The following is a 25,343-nucleotide window of genomic DNA, read 5'->3' as shown; positions in this document are numbered from 1 at the left end:
TCCAGATGGTCCACAAAAATCTGGAAGACCTTCAAAACATCCGAAATTAAACTTCCATCAAGTAAGGTGAATACGTCTTTTTAGCTAGTTTAATTTCTCTGTCTTGTACATTGTAGCAGTTAGCAAGCCTACGTTCTGTTCAGGAAGTTGGATTATGCTCTTTGTGCCTCTCAGCCCCACAAAACTGCATGGCTAGAGCTTGCAAAGCTGATGGGGGAGCAATAGGTAGAGGGCTCAGCTGTCTGCCATCTAGGCAGGAGAATCCTCCTAGTCAAGGCTCGGTAGAGGGGAGAAGTCTCAGATGGGCATTTACATTTTCAATACATCAGAGGAACCCTGATGGACAATGCTGAGACAGCTCAGCAAGGAGGCAAAAAAGATTACTCAGGACACTTCATATAGTTGCTCAAGAATTCTGGTAGATCTATTTTTGGCATTACATCACCTAGTATGTTGGGTCTTTGCCCAAGCTAAGGACCCACTTGGGGAAATCCCAGGATTCCTACAACTTTTACTAACCTCCAATGTCTGTGGTCATCAATGATATTGAATTTTTATCATGGGGCTGCCACCATTCTTGGAATATGTCCAGATAAATTAGTGGCATATTTACTATAGCTCAACATAGTTTAGAAAATGGCTACACAACCAAACTAATTTGGTTTGCAATTTGGTTCACTGTAAACTTATGTTATTTGATCTTAATTGGGTTCTTCATGAAAATCCTTTGATTTTTCTCCGACTCACATTACTCGAAGTAGCTATTTCAAACTTCTCAAACCCTCTAATATCATCCCCTTTTAAGAAAGCACTTTACTTGCCTTTACAGAGAAAACTGAGATCATATGCTCTCTCTCTCCCACTCCCCACTTCTATCACTGTAATGTAATGCCAGGCAAAGGCAACTTCCCAAGGTTCAAAATACCAGCATAGGTGCTCTCCATTTTATTCAGTGACAAATTAAGAAGAGAGAAGATCAAAATATGACATCATTCAAAATATAGCATTTACTAAGTGTGATTAAATAATCTCCAAGTACTACCCCACCCCAGGACCTTACATTCATTCAATCAATTACAAAGTCCCTGTTCTAAATACTCCACCCCTAGGCTGTACCTTCATTTAGTCCATCACAAAGCCCCTCTTCTCAAATGGAGATTACATTCATTTGTTCAATCATAGAACACAAAAAGGTCAAAAGTTCCCCACCCCTGGATCACAAATGAATCTACCCCAGAGTTACAATAAGTTTAAGCACAGCACTTAATACCCAAATGGAGGTCTTTTCTTCATCTTGACAGAGGCAAGTTCTCAGCAATCTTTGTTCCTGGGGAGACAAAGCTTAGCAAGGCCACAAGATACATTGCCAGTCTCTTCATTAATTCATCCTCTGTCTGCAGAACAGTCCTAGGACCCCTGAAAACATTAGCAAAACCCTCTCCCAGGATTTCTGAAAACATACAACAAGAAAATCCTTCTTCAGGGCTTCGGAACCAACAGCAAGGTTACAACAATTCTGTAACAACAGCACTGTCTTTCACCAGAGGACAGTATTCACTCTCTGTCTGCAGAACAGTCTCAGGAGCTCTGAACCAACAGAAAGGTTCCCAGACCCCTGCAACAACAGCACTGTCCTTCACCAGTGGACAGTATTCACTCTCTGTCTGCAGAACAGTCTCAGGAGCTCTTAACCAACAGCCAGGTACCAGAACTTCTGCAACAATAGGACTGTCTTTCACCAGTGGACAAATCTGGCAAAACAACATCAAAACAGACAGACAAAGTACCAGCAAAACAGCCATTTCTCCTCAGTCCTTGGCAGCTCCGGGGGCAGGTCTCAAAAGTCCAGGGCAATTCAAAGTGGCCCTCAGCAATCCTCTCAGTCTCTCTCTGCCTCCAAAGGTGCTGCTTCCAAAAAGTTCTTCTGCCTCTCTCTTGTGTCTCTCCAAATCTATGTCACCAGCTCCTCCCAGTTCAGCACTCTTTTCACTCAACAAGTCCATCCCACAGGTGGGATTAACAAGCTCTGGGTTTTAACACAATCAATTTGAAAACCAAGTCAATACAGGGGGATCTTTATATTCCATTACTATCACAATCACCTAAACCCCTGTTATATCACACCCCTTTGCTCCTGTCTGAGAAAAAGTTGGATGAGATGTGGAGTCCAAGGACTAGATTCAAATCTGAGTACTGTTTACTACTTGTGTGATTTTGAGCAAATCACTTAACCTCCATGTGCTGCAGTTTCCTCATCTGTAAAATGAGGGAGCCGGACTACCTGGCCACTGAAGTCCCTTCCAGTTATAGGTCTATGATCCATGATCCTATAATTATTACCAAAGCTAACTCCTCTACTAGTATCCTTCATACCATCCCTTTCCATCTTCTTTGGGAGACTATCCTTTGTTACCCTATCTCAAACTCCTAGAAAAAGTAATCTCTGCTTGCTGCCTCTATTTCCTTCCCTCCTACTCATTCATCAATCTCTTGCAGTCTGGCTTCTGACCCCACCACTCTAGTGCACATGCATTCTCCAAAGTTAGCAATCATCTCTTAACCACTCAATCCACAGGATTTTTCTTATTCTTTCTCTTTTGTAATCTCCCTGCAATTTTTGACTCCCCAGCTTGACATTCAAATCCTGCACAATCTAGTTCATTTAAAGATTTGTTTCCTATTACTCTCCTTCAAGTATTCTATGCTCTAATCAAGCTTTTCTATTTGCTGTTCCCCAACTTTCATGTTCTATCTACCATCTCCATGCCTTTGCCCAGGCTGTCCCTCATGTCTGGAATGCACTTGCCTCATTACCTCACAAGTGCAAAATAGAATTCATTATCATTTCCCCTCAAACCCTCCCTTCTTTTAAATTTTCTGATTATCATCAAAGGTACCACCATCTCCTAGGACCCAGGCCTGCAACCCAAGGGTCATCCATGACTGCACTTACCCCCTCAACTCCACAGATCTATCCATTTCTCAAGTCTTATCATTTCTACCTTTCTACCATTTTGTATACATTCCATCCTCCTCCTTCACAGAGCTAGATCCTGGTGCAGGCCATCGCCACCTCTCATCTGGACTATTACAATAGCCTTCTGAATGGTCTCTGTACCTGCACATCAGGGCCAAAGTGATCTTATTAATAATGCCCAGTCTGACCACGTCACCTCCCTAATCAATAAACACCAGTGGCTCCCTATCATCTCCAGGACCTAATATAAAATACTCTATGTGGCTTTTACAGCTCCTCACAACCTAGCTCTTTCTGACCTTTCCAGTCTTCCTACACCTTATTCCATAAACTACAAACTTTGCTAGCTTTCTTACTGTTCTTTGCACATCTGCACACCTAGCCTTTTCATTGGCTGTGCCCTGTTGAATGCTTTCTCCCTATCTTCACCCACTGGTTTTCCTCAAGACTCATCTCAAATCATACCTTCTCCAAGAGGCCTTTTCTGTCCTACCATTTCCTCTTCCCAAATCCTAGTGCCTGCCCTCCAAGACAATCTCCGATTTTGACTGGATATATGTACACAGTTGTATGTACACAGTGGCACGTTGACTCCAGCGTTAGAACTTGAGCTTGTTGAGAGCAGAGATCATGGTTTTGTCTTAGCACATCACGTGGAACATAGTAAATGCTTAATAAATGCTTGCTGGCTGACCTCTGTCTCTCAGGATCCCTTTAAGGTACAGATCACATGCTGTCACCCATTTAATTTCTTTCCCTACCCCTCTACTTGTCAGTATCCTTTCCCTCCTCCAATCATCCCCTCACTGGGATGTAATCTCCTTGAAGGCAGGGACTGTTTAATTTTTCCCTTTGTATTTCCAGCACTTAACACAATGCCCTGCTTCATAAATGCCTGTTGAATTGTTTTGTAATTCCTAGCCCTGACATAAACTTATCCAGAGTTTTGACAATTTCTTCTTAGCCACATGCATATGGCCCTGCATAGACCCTTCTTTAGATACATTTTTACGTAGGTAGAATCCTGGTTAGAGTAAAGAATGAAAAATACCACCTTGCCACCCCTACATTAATGGAGAGTTTATTACACCAACATACCCAAAGTTCTAGAGAGATACCTCCACTCTCACCTGAAATAGGAGAAATATGCTTTTCAGAGCCAGGTGATTCCTTCTAGGGTAGGAGTCCTTAAACTGAGGTCCACATATCCCCAAGGAGTCTGTGGATAGATTTCTGAGGACTGTGAACTTGGATGGGAAAAAAATTACATCTTCATTTTTACTAACCTCTAATTGGAATTTAGAATTTCCTTTAATTATGAAAGTAGGCATCTGACCAATTTTCTAAAAAGGAATCCACAGGCTTCACCAGACTGCCAAAGTGGTCCATGACACAAAAATGATGAAGAACACCTGCTCTAAGGTAAAGGCAGAAGTGGCAGAGAGTTGTCCAGCAGAATTTCATTTGTGGTGGTGGGACCAACTTTGGGCCTACTCATTCCCAGACACCTGAAATTTACACTGGACCTTAAGCCCTATCTTTTGACCTATTCAAACTGTATAGATTCATATCTCTGCTCCAGAATTATCCTCTTTGGGGAATCTGGAAAGCTGGTGTGATGTGGGGTGACTTTTTGATCCAATTCTGTCCCTTCCAACTTTCTACTGCCTCTGCAACCACCTCACATTTTCAATATTTGCAAGCACTGTCACATGCACCACCTAATTTTATCCTGTTAATACCTCTTGGGAGGATCCTGTGGTGATTTGTGGAAAGAAATAGACAAGGATTATAAGGGATGAGAATGCATAGAAGGGTTTTGATTTGTACTGGCAGAGAGAGTACCCAAACTGACAAGATCATTGGCCCACTTAAGTATTGAAGTAACATCTCTGCATGGGCAAGAAGGACCATAGGATTTAGAGCTTAGAGAACATCTAGCCTAACTCCACTTTACAAAAGATGAAAACTGTGGCTCAGCGAGGTAAAGTTATTTCTCTAAAATTGAAAAGGGAGGCCATTATTCTCATTTTATAGAGGAAGTGAGATCCAGAGAGGTGAAATGACCTTCCTGAAGGTACAGTGTAAGCTAGGGGTAGAAGCAGGACAAGAATACAGGTCTGCTGATAAACAATGTGGGGCTTGTTCACAATAGCTTGATAAGGTGGGAAGGACACAGGATGATGACATATAAAACATGGCAGAAACCCAGAGCTCACAATCAGGCTGACAGGACAGGGGCATGGGACATACTGGCCCTTTCTGGCTCTCAGTCTAATGCCAAGCCCACCTTGCCCCAAGTCTTCCCTACTTTGGAGTTCAATATGGGGTACGACTCACCTCGCTTACAGTTGACTTCTTCTGTGTCAGACCTGAAGGAGAGAAGGAAAGCACATCAGACACTGCCTTGTAGTGACTCTTCCCCACCCCACCCCCCACTTAGGAGTTATAAAGACAGTTGTACATGCGCCCAGAACCATTCTTGAGATTACCTTTTATCTATTTGCAGGGTACTACTTCCACACTCTCTAAGAAAACTCGAACTGCTTTTGTTACATTCACTATTATCTATTTCTCTGAACTGCCGACAGGTACCAGGGCTGCTATCTGGTCCAGAGAGACTGAATGACGGGTCACAGAGCAAGTTAGAAATGGAATTGAAAGGCAGAAGTACCAAGGACTCACAGTTTCCTTTCCCAGAACTCATGTTCCTGAGGTTGCTTTGGGGAGTCATGTAAAACATTTGTATGCCCATAGCTTTTGTGTGATTAGTAGTAAAATGATCATTTACTAAGGCAGTTCAGTTCCACCCTGTATCTTGAGGCTGTACCTTACCAAAGAGGATTTATGGACATGAGGAGAAAACTGAGGAATAAAAATAACTTTTGGAAAAAATTTGCTCTGATAATTTATCTCCTCACTTTGTTCATCATTAAAATAACCCACATTTCCCTGGTGAATAGGACCAAGGCAAGCTTTAGCTTATAAAGATGCTATTTAATAATCACTAGTGAAAGTGGTACAAGGTCTGGGATAACAGCTCTAGCATTTGCAAATAAACTTTGCTAGTACATAAGTATTATGGTGATGGAGATCACAGATTATCAGAGCTAGAAAGGACTTCAAAGCTATCCAAAATCATAGTTATCTAGCTTGTCCCCTCTATATTCCTGTTCTCTCTCTAATCTTCAATCTTTCCCTATCTACTGGCTCTCTTCTTGCTTCTTACAAACATGTTCAAGTTTACACCATCCTTGAAAAAGCTCTCACTTGATTCAACCACATTTGGTACCTCTCACCCTATATCTTTCTTTCTCTTCCTGGTTAAACTCCCTAAGAAAGCCATCCATATTCGCTGCCTCCACTTCCTCTTCTCTCAGCTGATTCTAAACTCCCTGCAACCTGGCTTACAACTTTATTAACTCAATTGAAACTGCTCTCTTCAAAGTCTGATCTTTCAATTTGCCAAATTTAAAGATCTTTTCTTAATCATCATCCTTCCTGACTTCTCAACAACTTTTGACAGTATTGCTCAACTTCTGGATAACCTCTCTTTTATAGGTTTTTATGACACTGTCCTTGTTCTCCTTGTTCTCCTCCTACCTCTCTGATCACTCCTCCAAAGCTTTGTCTTGGGCCCTCTTCTATTCTCTCACTATGCTATCTTGACTGGTGAACATCAGTTCCCATAGCTTCGTTTATCATCTCTATGCAGATGATTCACATACCTATACATCTGTATCTATTTCTATCTAACCTCTCTCCTGAGTTCCAATCTTGAATCATCAAATAGCTTTAGGATATTTGAATTGGACATCTTGTAGACTAAAACTCAATATGTCCAAAACAGAATTCATTATCTTTTCCCCAAAACTCTTCCTTCTTCGACACTTCTCTATTACATTCAAGGGCACTGCCATCTTCCCAGGCTTACAACCCTGGTGTCATATTTACTCCAGCGCTTGATGAACTACATCTGGCTCTCCGCTTGCCCTAGAGCTAGATAGGATTTTTTAAAAATGTTTTTTAAATACAATAAAACTTTATTTAAAAATACAAAGACCATTCTTGACTTGCTAGCCTGAAAAATAGGCTGTAGGCTGTAGTTTACTGACTGACCCCTGACCAAGTTTGGTCATATCATGTCTACTTGCACAACCTGTCTTATATACTTCTCTCTTTTCTCCACTCACACAGCCTTGGTGTAGGCCCTCATTAATCTGAACCATTACAACAGCCTCCTGGATGGTTTCTGTGTCTCAAAGTCTCTCCTCAATTTAGTCCATCCTCTACTCAGGGCCAAAGTGATCTTCCTAAATCCCAGGTCTAACCAACAAATTGCAGTAGATCCCTCTTCTCTCCAAGATATAATTTAAATGTCCTGTTCGTCTCTAAAAGTCCTTCTTAACCTGGCCTTTCTAGTCTCTTTACATTTATTCCCTATTTCCTACCTTAATGTCTTTTCCCTGGATATCCCTCATGCCAAGAATGTTCTCCTTCCTCACTTCCTCATTTCCATCAAATCCTACCTTCTGCCAAAGGCCTTTCCATGCACCCCCTGCCCTTGCCCCCTAGGTTAGTGTGTTCCCTTTGAAATTACCTTCCATTTGTATAGTATATATTTTAAATTTATAGTTATTTGCATATTGTCTCCCCCATTAGAAAAATGTGAACTCCTCAAGGGCAGGGACCATATTTTTGCCTTTTTATCCTAAGCACTTAGCACAGAGAAGATGATTAACAAATGATTGTTGACTGGTTGTATTTATCAACTCTACAATACCACCACCAAATTAATTCCCCAGAGATAGGGAATTCACTCTCTTACATAGGGTTCTAGTCTTCTCATAAGCCAGATGTCTAGCACCATAGCAATGCTAATGCAAGAATGAAAGAAGGTACATGGTAGGACACTGCCCCCATAAAAGAGCACTGTCTGTAAAACAGAAGCTGAATGAGACGATATTATTTCACAGTTTCCACTTCATAGGATGCTCTATGTGACTATACTTATTTTCTTAGATTTGGACTGCTACCCCTCTCACTAATAAACACCTGTAGACCAGAGTCTGATACCGCAAAACATCTTTTTGTTGCTTCAGATTATAACTTGGGCATCATCTTCTTTCCCCAGGAAGTCCCCCATGCTCCCCCACAGCCCCCTAATCACAAACACAGAGATCTTTTGTAGATTAAAGTTAGGAAGATTTGTGAAAACTGCTACCTTTGGATCAGTTTGGCTGCCTTTCAAAAATCATAGGGATTTGACCCATAATCCTGGCTAAATCAGCACCAGATAGCAAACCAAGAATGTGGTAATGCAGAGGACCTGTGGGAGCAGGAAGGCAATAGTTGCCCAGAGTGGTGTTTCAGCTTCTGCCTCATGCCTGAGCTATCTGTAGTATGTACATACAAAGAGAGGAAAATGTAGGTTTTCTTTGTACTTCTGAGACTAGCTTTAATCAAATTACCTGTGCAGAAGCTAATTTACTTCAACATAATTAAACACTTTTGCACAGAACAGTAAGGGAGAAAAGTTTAGATTAAGTCATGTTTCTTGCTTTTGTGTAACTTACAATCTTGTAGAAGGAGGAAGAGATAATCATAGAATTCAGAGCTGGATGGGACCTAAGAGGCTGTCTTGTTCAATTTATCTCTGAAAAAAATTATCTTCTGTACAACATACCCCAAAAGTGTTCAACCAGTAAGTGGAGGGGGATCTACCATCTCTTGAAGAGTCCCATTTCACTTTTGGATTAATTTCTCTTCACCTCCTCCACCTCTTAGAATTCTTGCTTCAAGGTTCAATTCAACTCAACTGTCACTTCCTATAGAAAGCCTTTCCTGATTGCTCCTTGCTAATGCTTTCTCCCTTCTCAAATGATATTATACTGACCTTTCTGTGTAAATGATGTATCACTTCAGGAGAATATAAGCTCCTTGAGAGGAGGGACTGTTCTTCATTTTGTCTTAGAATCCTCAGCACCTAGCACAGTGCCTTGTACTTGAGAAGCTCTTAATATTTGTTGAACAATAAATATTTGTATTGAACAACAAATATAATGAGATCTTTGATTGTCTAATCTGGTTTACCTGTTGTTCCTTGCACAGCACACTCCAACTCCAGTCTCCATCATTTTCCCTGGTCTGCCTCCCCAATTCCAGGAATTCTCTCACTCTTTCACCTTGGTCTCATATTTTCTCCAGATTTCTTTAAGACAGCTCGAATTTCACCTTCTATAGGAAGCCTTTTTAATTTGCAAGTCCCTTCCTGTCTCAGACAACTAGTGTCAGATTTAGTAAACCCCAGAGAATAAGCAAAAAAGTAGATAATAGATACCTCAAGGATGTAATATAAAATAAATCCACAAAACTTCAACATCTTTATATAATATACAGTATTTACCACCATCACCATCATCATAGCTAACATTAATACAAGACTTTAAGGGTTGAAAAATATTTTATATAAATTATCTCATTTGATTCTCAAAACAACCCTGGGAGGTAGGTGAATGAATGAATGAAAAAGCATTTACTAAGCAGTTACTATATTCCAGGCATAGCACTAAGCACTAAAGACACAAATATAAGCAAAATAAATCTGTGCCTTCAAGGAACTTGCATACTAATAAGGGAACACAATACATATAGGTACTATTATCACCCCCCACTTTAAAGATGAAGAAACTGAAGCAGAGAGAGGCTAAGTGACTTGCCCTGGGTATTAACACAGTCAGTAAATGTCTAAAGCAGAATTCAAATGAAGATCTTTTTGATGTCAAGTCCTAATACACTAAATAAACTAAATTATTATAAATTTTCTATTTACTCCAAGGATATATAAAACGAATGTGTTTGGGGCAAAGGGGAGAAAGGAGAATATTTGACTCTTATTACAATTTAATTTCAATATTCTGGATATCAAGGGAAGCAGCCTTGGACAAGTTCAATGTAACTTGTGGCCCAGAACCCTCAAATCTAAGCTGACACAGATTGAATTCCATCTGGGTTGAGGATTCCCATAAATCACTGTTTGTTTCATGTCCTCACTCAGTGGTTTCCCTTGGGAACTTCAAAATTTGTCTGTCTTGGTCCCTTTAGAAAAGGTAACAGGACCTTTATAATTTCCCATGCAAGTACTTGCCATAATAATATGTAGTAAATATAGATCATTCTTTACCTAAAAAAGAAAAAGCAAAAGATTCACACGTGATCCTCTCTAAACAATCAAAATAGCGTTCTTTCCCTCTAGTGAGTAACTGCCTGAGACCAATACATTCCTCCAGATTTATAGCACATATCCTTGTAGTTAAGGCTAATTCTGAAGAGAAATGCACTTGGCATTGCTAGGGTCAATCCTTTCCCATCAGACCTGAACAGTCTGCACAATTTGCAGTGGTAGGGAAGGGCAAGATCCATGCTTCCTTCACTCAATCATAGCTTTGTCCCTGGCTCTTCAGTTCCAGGGTCTCATGTTTACTCCTCATTTTTATGAGGCTTGGTTCAGGAACTCTGCTGTCTAGAAACTCTCTTTCCTCTCTCTCTAGGTTGAATACAATAAATCTTGGCATTACATTGCTGCCTCTAGGGCTGAAAGGCTCTGATAGTACCTCTCCATGCCTGCTATGTCTGGGTCTAAGAACTCTGTCACTGCTTCTCTAACACATCCATCTCTGGGGTTCTGGAGTTCCCCAAGGAGAACTAAGCAGATTTGCATCTTCCCCCTCCCCAGTGACTCAAGTCTTCTCTCTGTGGGTAGTTCTGTGCTCAGTGCAGTGCTCTTAACAGATCTACTGCTCCATTTTAATACTTAAGTCCAAGTGTTATGACTCTACAAGAGTCATGAGCAGATCAATCACCTTTAGCAAGGGAAAAGAACTCATTCACACCCTGTCATAAAGACATAATCAAAATTCTAACATGGTGTTAATGGGATGGCTACATTTTACATAAGGAGATAGCTTTAAAGCTAGAGTTAGAACAAAGAAATAAGAGGGAGACAAGGAGCCCTGCTCGGTTTCTATACCTATGGTAAGCACTGATGTGGGCAAGAAGCACTCCCTGCATGCCAGGGGAGAAAGACTTTAGATTGAAATTCATCCTGATCCAAATTAGTACTGGGGATGGTGAACAACTTGGGAGAAACGAAGAGCAATATCTTCCTGAAACACGGTAGAACTGTCGTGTGAGTCCAGAAATGTGAACTACAGTACAATGGAAGGCTAAAGAATGAAGCTATCCTGATCTGAAGCTGTGTTTTTAGCAATAGCACAGCCTGCAATGACAGGTGCTCTACAATGCTCCTCCCCACAAGGCACATGACAGAGAGTCAGTTCCCCAGGAAACAGAACAACTGACACTGTCTACTGGGAGTTACAAAAAGCTGTGGGAAGAACAATGTGCTAGCCAGGGCCAAGGAGGAACTGCTATGAGGTAGAAAGCCTACACAAGACCACAGAAGAACTGCTGTGAGGTAAGAAGCTCTACCTAGGGCACGAATGTAACTAAGGCTACAAAGACCTCTGGGGAAAGGTTCTTCAAAGATGAGTCTCATTATTTTCTATAGTTCTGTTATGAATCCTTCTTTTATTGGACCTGTAAATAAATGTGTTTATTCTTCAAACCTTGTGAACCATGTGCTTGGTAGGGTTTGTGACAACATAATGGGTGATATCACAAGATGAAGTACTCAAGATTATCTCTGTGGGATGATAAGACAGAAGAAAAGAACCTTTCAAAGTTTACCCATCCTCTTACATATTGACAGCCTAACACAAATTAAAATCACTTACATTCTTATAACACTTTTAAACTTCACAAAGACCTTTCTCTTATAACAATCCTGTGAAGTGTAAGTATTATCCCCATTTTACAGATGAGGAAACCAAGGCCTCAAGATACTACAATATGAGTGGCAATGCCAGGAATCAAATATAGGTCTCCTGATTCCAGGTCTGGTCCTCTACTATGTCCTGCAGACCATTCCAGAAATATTGTACATACATATATACATACACAGATAGGCATGTGTATATATAAATCAGAGAATTCCAGAGCAAGAAGGGATTTTAGAGGTGATTTGCTCCAACAATGTCATTTTAAAAAATAGGAAATCAAGATTCAAAAAGGGAAGTAATTTGCACAAAGTTAGAGGTAACTAGACTGGGAGAATTTGATGCTCTTTGTACTCTGCTTAGGATTTCCCAAACTCCTATGCCACCATTTCAGAGAAATCAGAAAGTTAGATAATCTATAAATTCAAAACAGCCCCTGGAAATCTGTACTGGAGAATATTTAGACAATACACATAAAATAAAAGGAATCATTAGAGTTGTAAGAATGTGTTATTAATACCTTCTTCATTCCAACAGATATATGAGAAATATGGTGGTAGGGGAGAGCAAAGGATGACTGTGCAAGCGCTTCATAAGACGCCTGTCACCTGGGGTTTGAGTTCGCTTCCTCTCCCGTACAGTACTTACGTTTTCTTTGTCTTCCTTGGCCTTTTCTGGCTGGCTGCACCACTTTTGTGCGTATCTATTGCTTTATCCAACTCTTCCTTAGCATCTTGCCTGAACACCACATGGTCCTAATATCTTACCCTAGAAGCAACTGCTTACATTAACTCGGCTTCATGCCCTTCCATTAAGATTTCAAACCCAATTTCTCGTTCACCATTGTCCACACAGCTATTTTCCATGTAGAGAAATAACAAGAGCCTTAGTTGGGAGCTTTCTACAGCTCAAGTTTATTCAGAGTAACAAGGAGGGGAGGATTAGCACTACATGTCGGGCCATAAAAATACCTTCAATGCCTTGAGAAGGTCAAATAATATGTGAATTTTTATGAATTCAAACCTATTTAAATACTCAGTTTCTAACTGTGACCACATCTGCCTACTTGTTTCTTGGATCTCATTGTTGCTATGCTGCTACCTTGTTCTGCAGCATCCTGGACATGTCTCCTGCATTGGGCCCATGTTTGCTTTTTTATCTTGTGCTAGCTGCCCCAATATATGATATTTTTTTCTTTGAATGACCTGCTTTTAGTCAAAGATTCAAATGACTGGAGTCAGCACAGACTGGAGAGAAAGGTCCGTAATCAAAGGGTTGAGCTTACCATCTACTGCATGTGGCTGTGGGTGTGTCACTTATCCCTTCCAATCCTAGTTCACTTCATCTGCAAAATGAGAGGCCTAAAGTACATGATTTCTCAAATCTCTTCCGACTATTCATTTTTGATCCTATGGACCTGAAATCTGGGAAGGTGTGTGGGGGGAGGGGACACAGAGGGTGTTGGAGAGGGGAAGCATTTGTAGCAACAAGATCTGTAGAAAACATCAGACTACCTTAAAAATATTCAACTTCCTTGATTTTTATTAGACAAAAGAGTATTCAAGAAGAAAAAGGAAACTCTCAAACATTAAAAGCAGCAGGAACAGGAGGAGAGTCTCCAGGTATCAATTAACTCAACCAGTCAACCTGAAAAACTAGGTCTTAGTTGTGACCCACTTCATAAGCTGACGTCAAATTTTTTCCCCTTGACCTCACACTTACACATGCCAATTCAAAATATGCTTCAATCACCTTATTTTTGTGCCTATCCTAGAGCTAATAATTTCAGCAAGCACAGAAGCACAAGATATAGTCTCTCAAATATTCTAGGCAGTCACAAACCTGGTTAGAACCCTAAAGAGAAATTAGATGGGTTTGGGGATATGGGGATTATCTTGAAAACCAGTCAGATGAAGGCTGAAACACTATGCAAGACTGGAATGCTCTCCCTCCTCACCTGAGTAGTTTTTACTGGATTCCTTCAAGACTCAGCTCAAATCAAACCTTCTTCAGCAGTCCTAGCTACACTGAGGCCAAAAGGTCAAGTAAAGAAGTGATCAAGAATTAGGGATGGATTATAACCTTGATGCTGGGAACACAGTTAAGAATTTGTGGTAAAATAAGGAGTGGAAAGGAAGTGCTGTGCTGTTAGAAAAAGCAAGGTCAAGAATAGAAGGTCAAATTTGGGAAGGGTAAGGAAAATCTTAGTTCAGACTCTCAGACTCTTAGTAAGGTTAGAGACACAGACCACTAGAAGAGAATGCCTCATATATCTGGCTATACAAGGTGATGTTTCCTTCACCTGACTGGTTTTCAGGATAATCCCCATGTCCCCAAACCCACCTACCTTCTCTTTAGGGAATGCAGTAAAGAGCAGTTAACATTTGAATCTAGGACCTCCAAATCTAGTGATTTTTCCTCCACTGCACAAGTTTTCTTATCTGGGATTCATAAATTAAGTAAGATAACCCCTAAATTTCTGACACCCTTAGAATACTGGACCATATTTAATAAGATAAGACTGAGTTCAAATTAGTTAGTTAAAACTAAGTTTAAATATCTTTAAATATCTTAAGTCTTACACTTGGGTTTAAAAAAATCAGTCATACAAGGAAGATTCGGCTAGAAAACAGGGCATGTGAAAAAGACCTAGAGATTTTAGTGGCCTGCAGATCCAGAAGTTAAAAGTACAACCTGACAGCCAAAAAGCGAATGCAATTTTAGACTATATTAACAGAAACATAGTGTGATGTCTAGAGGGAGAGAGGTGATAGTTCTGCTTTGCTCTGATCAGCCATCTAGACTATCATGTTCAATTCTGGGGACCACATTTTAGGAAGGCCACTGATAAACTGGAATATATACAGGAGAAATCTGCTAACACAATTAGGAAGGCAGTATAATTGACTTGTGGGACCTAAGGGCAATAGTTGTTGCTAATAGCCCTTAAAAGGTATTACCTTCTCTCCCTCTTTGAGGATGCCTGTGGCCAGTTTATAAAAACAGAGAAATCTAATATTTTGGACTGATGTTAACAAGGTCCTACAACTTCTGGCACAGACACACCCAAAAGAAAAAGGAAGGGCTTAAAGGGAACTGTCAAGGATAAGAGTTGTCCCTGAATTTGTGACACTGTTATCACTGACAGGCTATGCTTTTGGGTGTTTCCCAAACCAGATTACACTGCAGAGCAGCCTGAGGTAACTGGAAAGAGCAAAAGAAGCAGGTGAGACCTCCTTATAAAAAGTTGTCTCACCCTAAGAATACTGATTAACTGGGTCTCTTACCCTCTAAGTTTGTGCTTGTGTTCCCTGTGATATTATATGTACACTTGAGAAGAGTTTCATGCCGTGGGCTAGGCTGAAAATCATAGGAAGGTACAACATATGTACAGGGTTGAGCAGCAATGACATAAGGTCAGTGATATAGCTCTTTCCTCAACAAAACTTGCAGGGGTTTTGTTATGGAATCCTGAGTGTCAATGTTGTAGTGACCCTTACAAGATCATAAAAGTTGGGGAAGGGAATCAAAACCATTCCATACAAGAATGAGATGAAGGAAACGAGAAATTTGTTTAGCATAAAGATGAAAAAACCGAGAATGTGAGAACTTTCATGAAGTATTAGGAGAGATAACATGTGGATGAGGAATTAGACTTGTTTTGTTTGACCCTTGAGGACAGCAATGGGTCCTGAGAGACAGATTTCAGACTGATATAACATATGAAAAAACTTCTTAACAACTAGGGCTGTACGAAAGAACAGTGGGCTGCCTCAAAAGGAAGTTAAATTCCCCTTCACTTGAGATGTTCAAGCAGAGGCTGAACATTCTTGGGAAGTAGTGTAGAGGGTATGTTACTGCTTAGTGAAGATTTGGGACTAGATGTCTTCAGAGCTCCCTTTTAGTTCTAAGATTCTACACTTCTACAAACTGGTATGGAATTATTTGTGAACACAAGGCATGATGGAGATATAGAAACCTTCTCAACTGAGTATTAGAAAATGGCCAGTGACCATTTGAAATAGGCTAGGAACTTAATACACTATTTTCTTTGGCTGTCTAAAAGGAGAACAATTCAATATTTTCACTTAGGGTGGGAAGGGAAGGAAAGGGAGAGAGAGGAGGAAGGAAGTCTGAACTAAGAGACCAAACAAAAACATAGTCTCAATTTTATCCAACTATCCCTCACCAAGATGAAAGTTTTTTTCAGTTTTCCCAGAAGTTTGAGGAATTCTTACTCACTAGTTGGCATCCTAGGTTTCTATGTTTATTTGCTTCTACTACCTAGTTTGTCCACTGACTGGTTTTGCTATTTTTAAAAACCAGTACCAAAAACTTCTGATAATTTTGATAACTACTATCTTATGGTACAATTTCAAATCTGTTAGGCCTCCTTCATTCCTATTTCTTTAATTAATTTCCTTGAGAGTCTTGAACTTTTCCTTTCCAGTTGGAATTTATTATTATTTTGTTGAATTCTATTATTATTGTGACTAATTTTTGGTAGTGTAGTATAGCACTAGATCTCTAAATTTACTGAGATTATATCGGTATGGCCCAAACATGGGCAATGAATTTTTCTCTAAGTAGTTATCTCTTATTTCTATAAGGAGTATATATTATAGTTGCTTTTATATAATTTCAAGGTTTTTTTTCCCACCAGGTGCTACCTTGAGAATTTGAAGTAGAGGGCAGGGAATGAATAACTCTTCCTCTTGACTTCTCCTTGACTTGTTGAAATGAAAACAGTCCCAACCAATGTTCTCCCCAGCTCAGAGCAACTGGAAGTGGGTGGGCCTCAGTCACAGCTATGTGATTTTTTTTTCTTCTAGGTGTTTATACTTCCCATAATTTTGCTCCTCAAACATCATCAGTGCCTAGCATAATGATTGGCACATAATAAATGCTTACTGACTGGTTAAGTTCTTTTAGGTTACCTGCATGAGAGGCCATCATAGAGACTCATTCTGTTCTCACTCTGACACAAAACCTGCATTGTTTTTTCTCAGCACTCTTCTATCACAGGGGAAGCCCCAAAAGCCAACTTCTGAGGGCACTGCTCATGGGTGCCCATGAGTCCAACACAAGCCACACCTCTAGGTTAGAGTTTGCAACTGATATTAGCAACCTTACTAGGAGTGGGCATGGGTGGGAAAGGATGTAGGAAACAGAGACAGGCGATGAATAAGGGAATAAGTGGCATATTACACTCCCTCAGAAAAGTTACCATCCTCTGGAAGAGATAAATTAGAAGAGCTTGAGAGTACAGATGCATATCTTTAGGTACTCATACAGATTATGTGTCTTATATAGCAACTCATATTTGTAGGGTTACATAAAGAGTCTTTGCATACTTAATTCCTTGTTATCAATAATAATCATTGCCTATATTTGTATGGTGCTTCATGGATACAAAGTAGTTTATGTACAGGAAGAAATAGTGTCACAAGAAAAAAGTGCTGGATTTGGAGTCAAAGTACCTGGGTTTGAATACCATCTCTACTATTTACTACCTGTGAGACTTTAAGTGAATTATTTAAAATAGAAATTGAAGGACTAAGACTAAATGACATCAAAGGGTTCTCCTGCCTTTACATCTTTTGATTCTATAATACTATTACTTTATGTGATCCTTACAACAACTCTGGGAAAAAAGAAGTACAAGTATTATAATGCCCATTTTATAGAGAAGATGGATATAGCACAGTTAGGACTCAAACCCCAAATTTCCCCATTGCCTCCCCTTTGTATCTTTATGGAACCAGCATTCAAACCCCCCCCCCACCACCACACACACACACACAATGGAATGCCAAGCTTCCTTCCCTGACAAATATCATCTCCCTCTGGCTCCCTATCAAAGACTTTCGGTTCCTATTTTTGCCAAACACTGCTGATTTTTTTGGAGAGTGTAAGGTGGGGAGAGGAAGAGGTCTGCACGTACAAATACAAGAAGAAGGCTGATGAGGAAGAGATTCTGATGGAGAGGCAGTATGGTGAGATGTAAAGAACCTTGGATTAGGAGTTGAAAGATCTGAGATGAGTATAGAGGATGCCATTAATTAGCCATGTGACTGAACAAGTCATACAACCCCTGTTGTCAGTTTTCTTATTTGTAAAGCACAAATAAAAGTACCCAAACTATCTAGCTCACTGGGATGTTGTGAAAAACTTTGTGAACCATAAGAAAGTTCCTTTAATATATGATCTATCCTAAGTGGGAGAAGGACAGTTTGCAAAGGGCACTGGTCTTAAGAGTTAGAAAGTCAGAGTAAATCCCAACTCTAATACATTTCAATTCTACCTAATGTTTCTTGAAGCCTCAACTTCTTCAGTTATAAAACGGGCATACTAATACTTATACTAACTACCACTCAAAGCTATTATAAGGATTTTTAAAAATAATATTTAAAGGTTATATTTGATAAATTTGATAAATTAATATAAAAATTTTGTTATACAAAACAATCTAATCTTGGTTTCTTTCAGGTGATGGGATTACAGAGTCCAACCTCTCATTTTAAGAGGTTCAGTAATGGTGAATGCCTTGTTCAAGGTCACACAAAAAAACTTCCTAACAACAACAAAAACCTTCTTTTTCAAAAGTAGAATGAATTCTTTCAACAGGTGCTGCTGAAGATGGCCTCCTTTGCTTGAGGCTTCAAACAAAGTCTGGATGACCCTTCCAGAGGTATGCAAAGAGCATTCCTGTTTACATTTGACTACATGGCTTCTGAAGTCCCTTCCAGCTCAGATTTCTGTGATTTTGTGACTCTACAACTTGAACAAAAAAAAAAAAAAGTGTTCCTTTTGAACAAGGCATATTCATACACAATCAAATTCTAGTCATGAGTCTCATTCTGTCAAATCTCAGTGATACCTTTTTTGAAGTCTAATTTGTCTCTTCACATTAGGATCTCTAGTTCTTCCTACTGTCTCATCCAAATAATAAGCTCTTTTTAAAAATATGTTTTATCTTTATTTTCACTTCCAAATTTCCCTTCCCTCCATCCCCTCCCCCACCCACTATGAAGGCAAGAAATAGGACATCCATCATGCATAGGAAGTCATGCAAAGCACATCCACATTAGCCAGGTTGTGAAAAAAATAAGCACAAAAAATAAAGAAAAAATTATACTTTGCTCTGCACTCAGAATCTATCAGTTTTCTATCTGGAGGTGAATAGCATTTTTCAACATGAGTCCTTTGGAACTGTCATGGATCACTGTATTGATCAGATTTGCTAGATCTTTCACAGATGATCATCATTACACTATTGCTGTGACAGTGTACAATGTTCTCCTGGTTCAGTTCACTTCATTTTGCATCAGTTCATGTAAGTCTTCCTAGGTTTTTCTGAAACCATCTTCTTCATGATTCCTTTCAGCACAATAGTATTCCGTCACAATTATATACCAAAAGTTCAGTGATTCCTCATTTGATGGGCATCTCCTAAATTTCCAATTTGTTGCCACCACAAGAAGAGTCTGCCCTCCCCCCTTTCTGTGTGTGTGTATTTGTACATAAGGGTCCTTTTCTTAGATCCCGCTGAGATATAGCCCTAATAACAGTATTGCTGGATGAAAGAGAATATGTCCATTGGGCATATTTCTAAAATATTCTCCAGAATGGCTGGACTGGTTCACGGATCCATCAACAGTGCATTAATGAACCCATATCAACTCTACCATTTATCATTTTACCCAGTCTGATAGTCATGAGGTGGGATACCTCAGAGTTATTCTAATTTGCACAAATAAATAAGCTCTTAAGTCATGTCTGAGCTGCACAAAAAAAAAAAACAGGCAAAGCTGGATCTATAAAGCTGAATCCAACTATTTTATCTGGAGATGAATACCTCAATTTCTACTCAATTCAGTAAATATTTATCGAGTATCTGGTTTGGGATTCACAAAAGCTAAATGGTCTACATGGTCAAAACATATCCCCTTCCTGGACCTCCACTTCCTCCTCTGTAAAAATGGCTTACCTCCGAGGGCTCTGAGGGAAGCATTTTGTAAACTGCAAGATTCCATAATTCTGTGCTGCAAAAAATGCTAGATTTGGAGCTAGGGTACCCCAGTTCAAATCCCAGCTCTGCTACTTACCAGCTGTGTGATCTTGGTCAAGTCATTTAACATCTCTACATCTCAGTTTCTTCATCAGTAAAATTAGGAGAGTTGGACTAGATGAATGTGAGCACTCCTTCCAATTAAAAATCTATGCTTCTATGATCCTAATCTGGCATAATTTGTGATCATGAGGGATGATGCAGATGAAGGAATCTGCCGACTGAACACCAAAATGTGATCAGAGGCCATCTGGACTAGGACAGATTACCCATGGATCAGGGAGCTACAAAATTCAAACAATTATTATCTCAACTATATGCCAGCTTCTATATAATATGCTGAGATTCATCTTAAAAATAAACTGAATTCTTTGTAGACCATATGGAATGACTCAGTGAGAATGCATTTAAATGGGTCACCTTCTCTAGGCAAGTGACTGAGGTTACTCACTACCTTTTGCCATGGCTGAGCTTTAGTGAGCTTCTCTTGCTTACAGTGGAGAACCCCACAAAGGTAAACATTTTCATAGAGGTACTGTCAACTTTGCCTCTGTCCAGCCACGAGTCTCCGGGCTATTCTGTTTTCTCTATGTCTTTGTTCTTGCCATCTCCCATCCTTGTTATAGTCTTTCCCGACCCTGATCCTCTAACCCACTTTCACTCAAATGTCATCTCCTTCTTCAGGAGTTCCCCAACCTGCCTCCACATGCTCTCTACTTTTAAAAATTTCTTTGAGCACTGGCCTACTTCTCTTGTCTCGATCATGTTTTATCCCTACCTAAAGAAGGTAGCAGTTCCCTCTATAGCACCCTTGACAAGCGGTCAGCTAACCTCTGCTTGAAGACAGCTCACTGTCTCCTGAGGCATGTGGTCCGTATTTAAACAGCTATGATGGATTAAACTACAGAACAATTCTAATAGTAGATATCATCCTAAGAACAAGTGCCCATGTACTATGTGGCACTGTTAGTGTAAGGAGTCTCCAAGGATAGATTTGAAGGTTGAGGTCTCATTTTTGACGGAAATTTTTTTCAAATGTGTTACATGAACTTTTTCCTGAAGGATTATAGTTCCTTTATTTAACAAGTTGTTTAGGTATGGCAGCTGAAAAATCAATGAAAATAAATTTGCTCAGACAGAATAATCACAAAATTTAAGCTGGAAGAGACCTAAGATATCATCTAGACATAGACAGTCAAGGATAGAAAGATTTTTAAAGAAAATTCAGTGCAATCATCTAATTTTTTTTTCTTTAGCAAAGGTATTTATTCAAATAACATAGGAATAATAGCAGTTGCAATTTCCTCTCCAAACCTTGGGCATAACATATGTAACCCATATCATATTACTTGCCATTTTTGGAAGGAAGGAGGGGATCAAGGAAGGGAAAAAACCTTGAAACCAAAAATCATTTTTTTTTCCAAATGCTTTAACTTCTGCTTTACTTCATTCATTTCTGCCAGATTTTGGGTCACAAATTTTCTCCCCATTTTTCCCTTACCCACCTCCCCAAAAGAGCAGTCCCCCAGGATATCCCCTCCTCTTATTTCCCAATTACATGTAAAATAGTATTAATAATAGTACATATATATATTTTTAAACATTTGGTTTTAAAACTTTGAATTCCAGATTCATTCCCTTCCTCCCTCGTCACCCACCCTTACTGGGAAGATAAGCAGTTCAGTATAGGTTGTACATGTGTGGCTAATGCAAACAATAACATAGTAGATATATTGTAAAGGACTGACTATATTTCCCTCCCTCCTATCCCACCTCCCACTTGTTCTATTCTCTACTTTGATCCCATCCCTTTTCAAAAGTGGGTGCTCCCAACTTCCCTCCCCCCAGCCTGCCCTCCCTTCCATCATCCCCCCTCTCATCCCCTTCCCCCCCTATTCTCCTGGAGGGTGAGATACCCTATTTAGTGTGTATTTCATTCCCTCCTCAAGCCAAATTCAATGGGAATAAAGTTGACCCATTCCCTTTTGCCTTCCTATTCTTCCCCTCCATTGTAACCATTTTCTCTTGCCTCTTCTATATGAGATAGTTTACCCCATTCTGTCTCTCCCCATCTCCTCATTATATTCCTCTCTCACCTCTTACTTTCACCTTTTAAGTATCATTCCTTCCTGTTAAATTGGTCCTGTGCCCTCTATCTATGTGTATCTGTAAACATATATACACACATTCACATACGTATTCATATCCCCATATACCCTCATATATGGATATATATATGTATTTCTATTCCCTTCAACTATTTTCATACTGAGAAAAGTTTCATCAGTTACAATTATTGTTTTTCCATGTAGGAATGTAAACAGTTCAACTTTGATAAGTTCCTTATGATTTCTTTTCCCTGTTTACCTTCTCATGCTTCTATTGCTTCTTGTATCTGAATGTCAAATTTTCCATTCTGTTTTTTTTTTTTCAGCAAGAATGCTTGAAAGTCCTCTATTCCACTGAATGACCATATTTTCCCCTGAAACATGATACTCAGTTTTGCTGGGTAGGTGACTCTTGGTTTTAATCTCAGCTCCTTTGACCTCCGGAATATCATATTCCAAGTCCTTCGATCCCTCCGTGTAGAAGCTGCCAGATCCTGTGTTATCCTGATTGTGTTTCCACAATATTCAAATTGTTTCTTCCTGACTGCTTGTAATATTCTCTCCTTGATGTGGGAATTCCGGAACCTGGCTATAATATTCCTAGGAATTTTCTTTTTGTGATTCTTTTCAGGAGGTGATCGGTGGATTCTTTCAACCTCTATCCTGCCCTCTGGTTCTAAAACATCAGGGCAGTTTTCCTTGAGAATTTCCTGGAGGATAATTTCTAGGTTCTTTCTTTGATCATGGCTTTCAGGTAGTCCAATAATTTTTAAATTATCTCTCCTGGATCTATTTTCCAGGTCAGTGGTTTTCCCAATGAGATATTTGACATTGCCTTCTATTCTTTCATTTGTTTGGATCTGTTTGACAGCATCTTGATTTCTAATCAAGTCACTAGCTTCCCTTCACTCCATTCTAAATCTGAGGGAATGATTCTCCTCATTGAGCTTTTGAGATTCTTTTTCCATCTGGCAAATTCAGCTTTTTAAAGCATTCCTCTCCTCATTGCTTTTTTGAACCTCTTTTGCCATTTGAGTTAGTCTGTTTTTTAAGGTGTTATTTTCCTCAGTCAGGCTGTTGACTCTCATTTCATAATTTTCTTGCATCATTCTCATTTCTCTTCCCAATTTTTCCTCCACTTCTCTTATCTACTTCTTAAGGTCTTCTATGGCCTGTAACCAGATCGTATTTTCCTTTGAAGCTTTTGGTGCAGGAGTTCTGACTTCACTGTCTTCCTCCTGTTCCATGCTTTGATCCTTTTTGTCCCCAAAATAGGAGTCTAATGTTGGATTCTTCTGTTTGCTTTGCTTCCTTTGCCTGGTCATGTTGCCACTCAATTACTTGACTTTTGCGCTTTTTGTGACAGCAGGACTCTGCTACCAGACAGGGGAGCTTCCGTCCCAAACACTGCGGTTTTCTCAGCTGAAGCCTCCACACACTCTGGCAAGCTGATCACACACCCTAGGGACCTCCACCCTAAACTGCAATCTAGATCCAAGCAGGTTAAAGCAAGAACGATTACCCCTCAGACTGGTCGCTTAGTTCCCCTACAGTCTGCAGGTCAGGAGCAGAAGCTGCAACGTGGTGCCGCAGGCTGCACAGACGTCTCAGCTAGTCCATGCTCTCCTGACTACTGGTCCCAAAGTCCACACTGCACTGACCCCTCACTTTGTCCTTCTATTTGTTGCATCTATGTGTTGATAAATTTGGAAATGGCCACAGCTGCTGGTGATCTGGAGTCCCTCCAGCTGGTGGTTGGTCAGGCCCGCCCTGAGGCTAAAACCTCCAGCTCACGCAGGCCTGGGCTCGGCTCCCAGAGTGCTGAGCTGGCTGATTCCTGCTGGCCTGCCGGGAGGTTAGCTTCTCTGTGTCATTTTGTGGGTTCTGTAGCTCCAAAGTTTGTTCAGAGTCCCCTTTTACATGAATTGGGGGAAGGTGGAAGCTGGAGCCCTGTGGAGGTCCTGTTTCTACTCCGCCATCTTGACTCTGCCCCCTGCAATCATCTAATTTTATAGAGTGGGGGGAAAAGGGTTTAGGTAGGAGAAGTGGCGTGTACAAGGTCACACAATGAGCAGGTGGCTGAGCTGGGATTCAAACCCAGGTTTCCTAACTCTCAACCCATCGTTCTTCTTAAAACACCAGAGCTGCCTCTAGGCCAGGAGTTTTTAACTTTTTTGTGTCATGGACCCCTTTTGGTAGTAAGGTGAAGGTTATGGATCCCTTCTCAGACTGTTTTTTTAAAAAATTCATAATGGAAGGAAATAGTAAACTTTGGTTTAAGGTTAGTAATAAAAAGATGTATTTTTCCCACTCAATTTCATGGACCCCCTGAAATCCATTCATAGATCTCTGAGTGGGGGGAGACACAGTATTTGCATATATCAGGTTAAGAACCCCTGCTCAAGGTTCTCTAATAGTTCTTGGAATAGGAACTCACTTACCACTTCCCTCTTGGTGGTGGTATTTTTTTCCACTGAAAAAAAGTAAAAAACTACATCTCTATAAAGCTTTAAGGTTTATAAAGTTCTTTTCTCACAACAATTCTATTATGTAGTTAGTATAAATATCATTCCATTTTATAGATTAGGACACTGAGGCTCAAAGAGAGGTGACTTACTGAAAACTATGCAGCTGACAAACACTGGAGCTGGGATGCAAATCAAGGTCATCTAACTCCAAATCCAGTTCTCTTTCTACTACAACACAATGCCTCTCATGATGGAAAAGATGCTGTACCAGCTTTGGAGAAGCACAATTAACAAAACATAATGAACCATGAAGGCTTTGAAAATAGACATGATTATATTTAGGAACACCACCTTGTATTTATCTAGCTCCTTCTTTCTGGGAACTCAATGCATGTCACAGATACTGTCATTAATTCTTCTCATCTCAAGATTAAGGCAGAAATTAAGTGTTTTTAGCTCCACGTTCATGGGGGAAAACAGGCCCATAGAAGGTTAAGTAATTTGCCTGATATCACACAATGGTAAAACACAGTGTCCTGTGTGCCGAGTCATTAGGACCTAGAAAAACATGACCTAGTGGAGAATGCTAGAGTGGGGATCAAGACACAGTCCACAGACTTGCTTGGGACTGACTGTTATTGTGACTCCACTTTCCCTTCTGTAAAAGGAAGAGAATGAACTAGATAATCTCTAGAAGTCTTACAAACTGAGATCCTGTGACAGTCTGGGATTCCAAGTCATTCTGTGTGGTTCACAAGTTGCCCCATGCTTGGCATTTAATTCTCGGCAAGAGTAGAAGAGAACCAGAAAAGCAGAAAGTTGGGAAGGATAGTGCATTCACCCTTTCCTAGTACCAGGAGAATAAAATGCAAGCAGTTTCTG

At 40.0% G+C, this 25,343-nt stretch overlaps 1 protein-coding gene across 5 annotated transcripts in view; it reads right to left on the bottom strand.

Moving 5' to 3' along the window:
• PIP5K1C (phosphatidylinositol-4-phosphate 5-kinase type 1 gamma) overlaps nucleotides 1-25,343 on the bottom strand; it is a 145,971-nt gene that overhangs the window by 72,819 nt on the left and 47,809 nt on the right. For all 5 annotated transcript variants that reach the window (XR_011168117.1, XM_069086870.1, XM_069086869.1 and 2 more), the window contains exon 2: nucleotides 5,318-5,349. Coding sequence is in view for 4 of the 5 variants with exons in the window: in XM_069086870.1 (XP_068942971.1) it covers nucleotides 5,318-5,349 (32 nt within the window). In the remaining variant the exon portion in view is untranslated. The remainder of the gene's footprint in view (nucleotides 1-5,317; nucleotides 5,350-25,343) is intronic.

Source organism: Petaurus breviceps, unplaced genomic scaffold (genome assembly GCF_028583685.1).
Source record: "Petaurus breviceps papuanus isolate PSGF00001 unplaced genomic scaffold, PetGlider_PUasm1.0 180, whole genome shotgun sequence".
Classification (NCBI taxonomy): Eukaryota; Metazoa; Chordata; class Mammalia; order Diprotodontia; family Petauridae; genus Petaurus; species Petaurus breviceps.
Note: the sequence above shows the minus strand (reverse complement) of the source record. Positions and strands in the feature narration are given on the sequence as shown.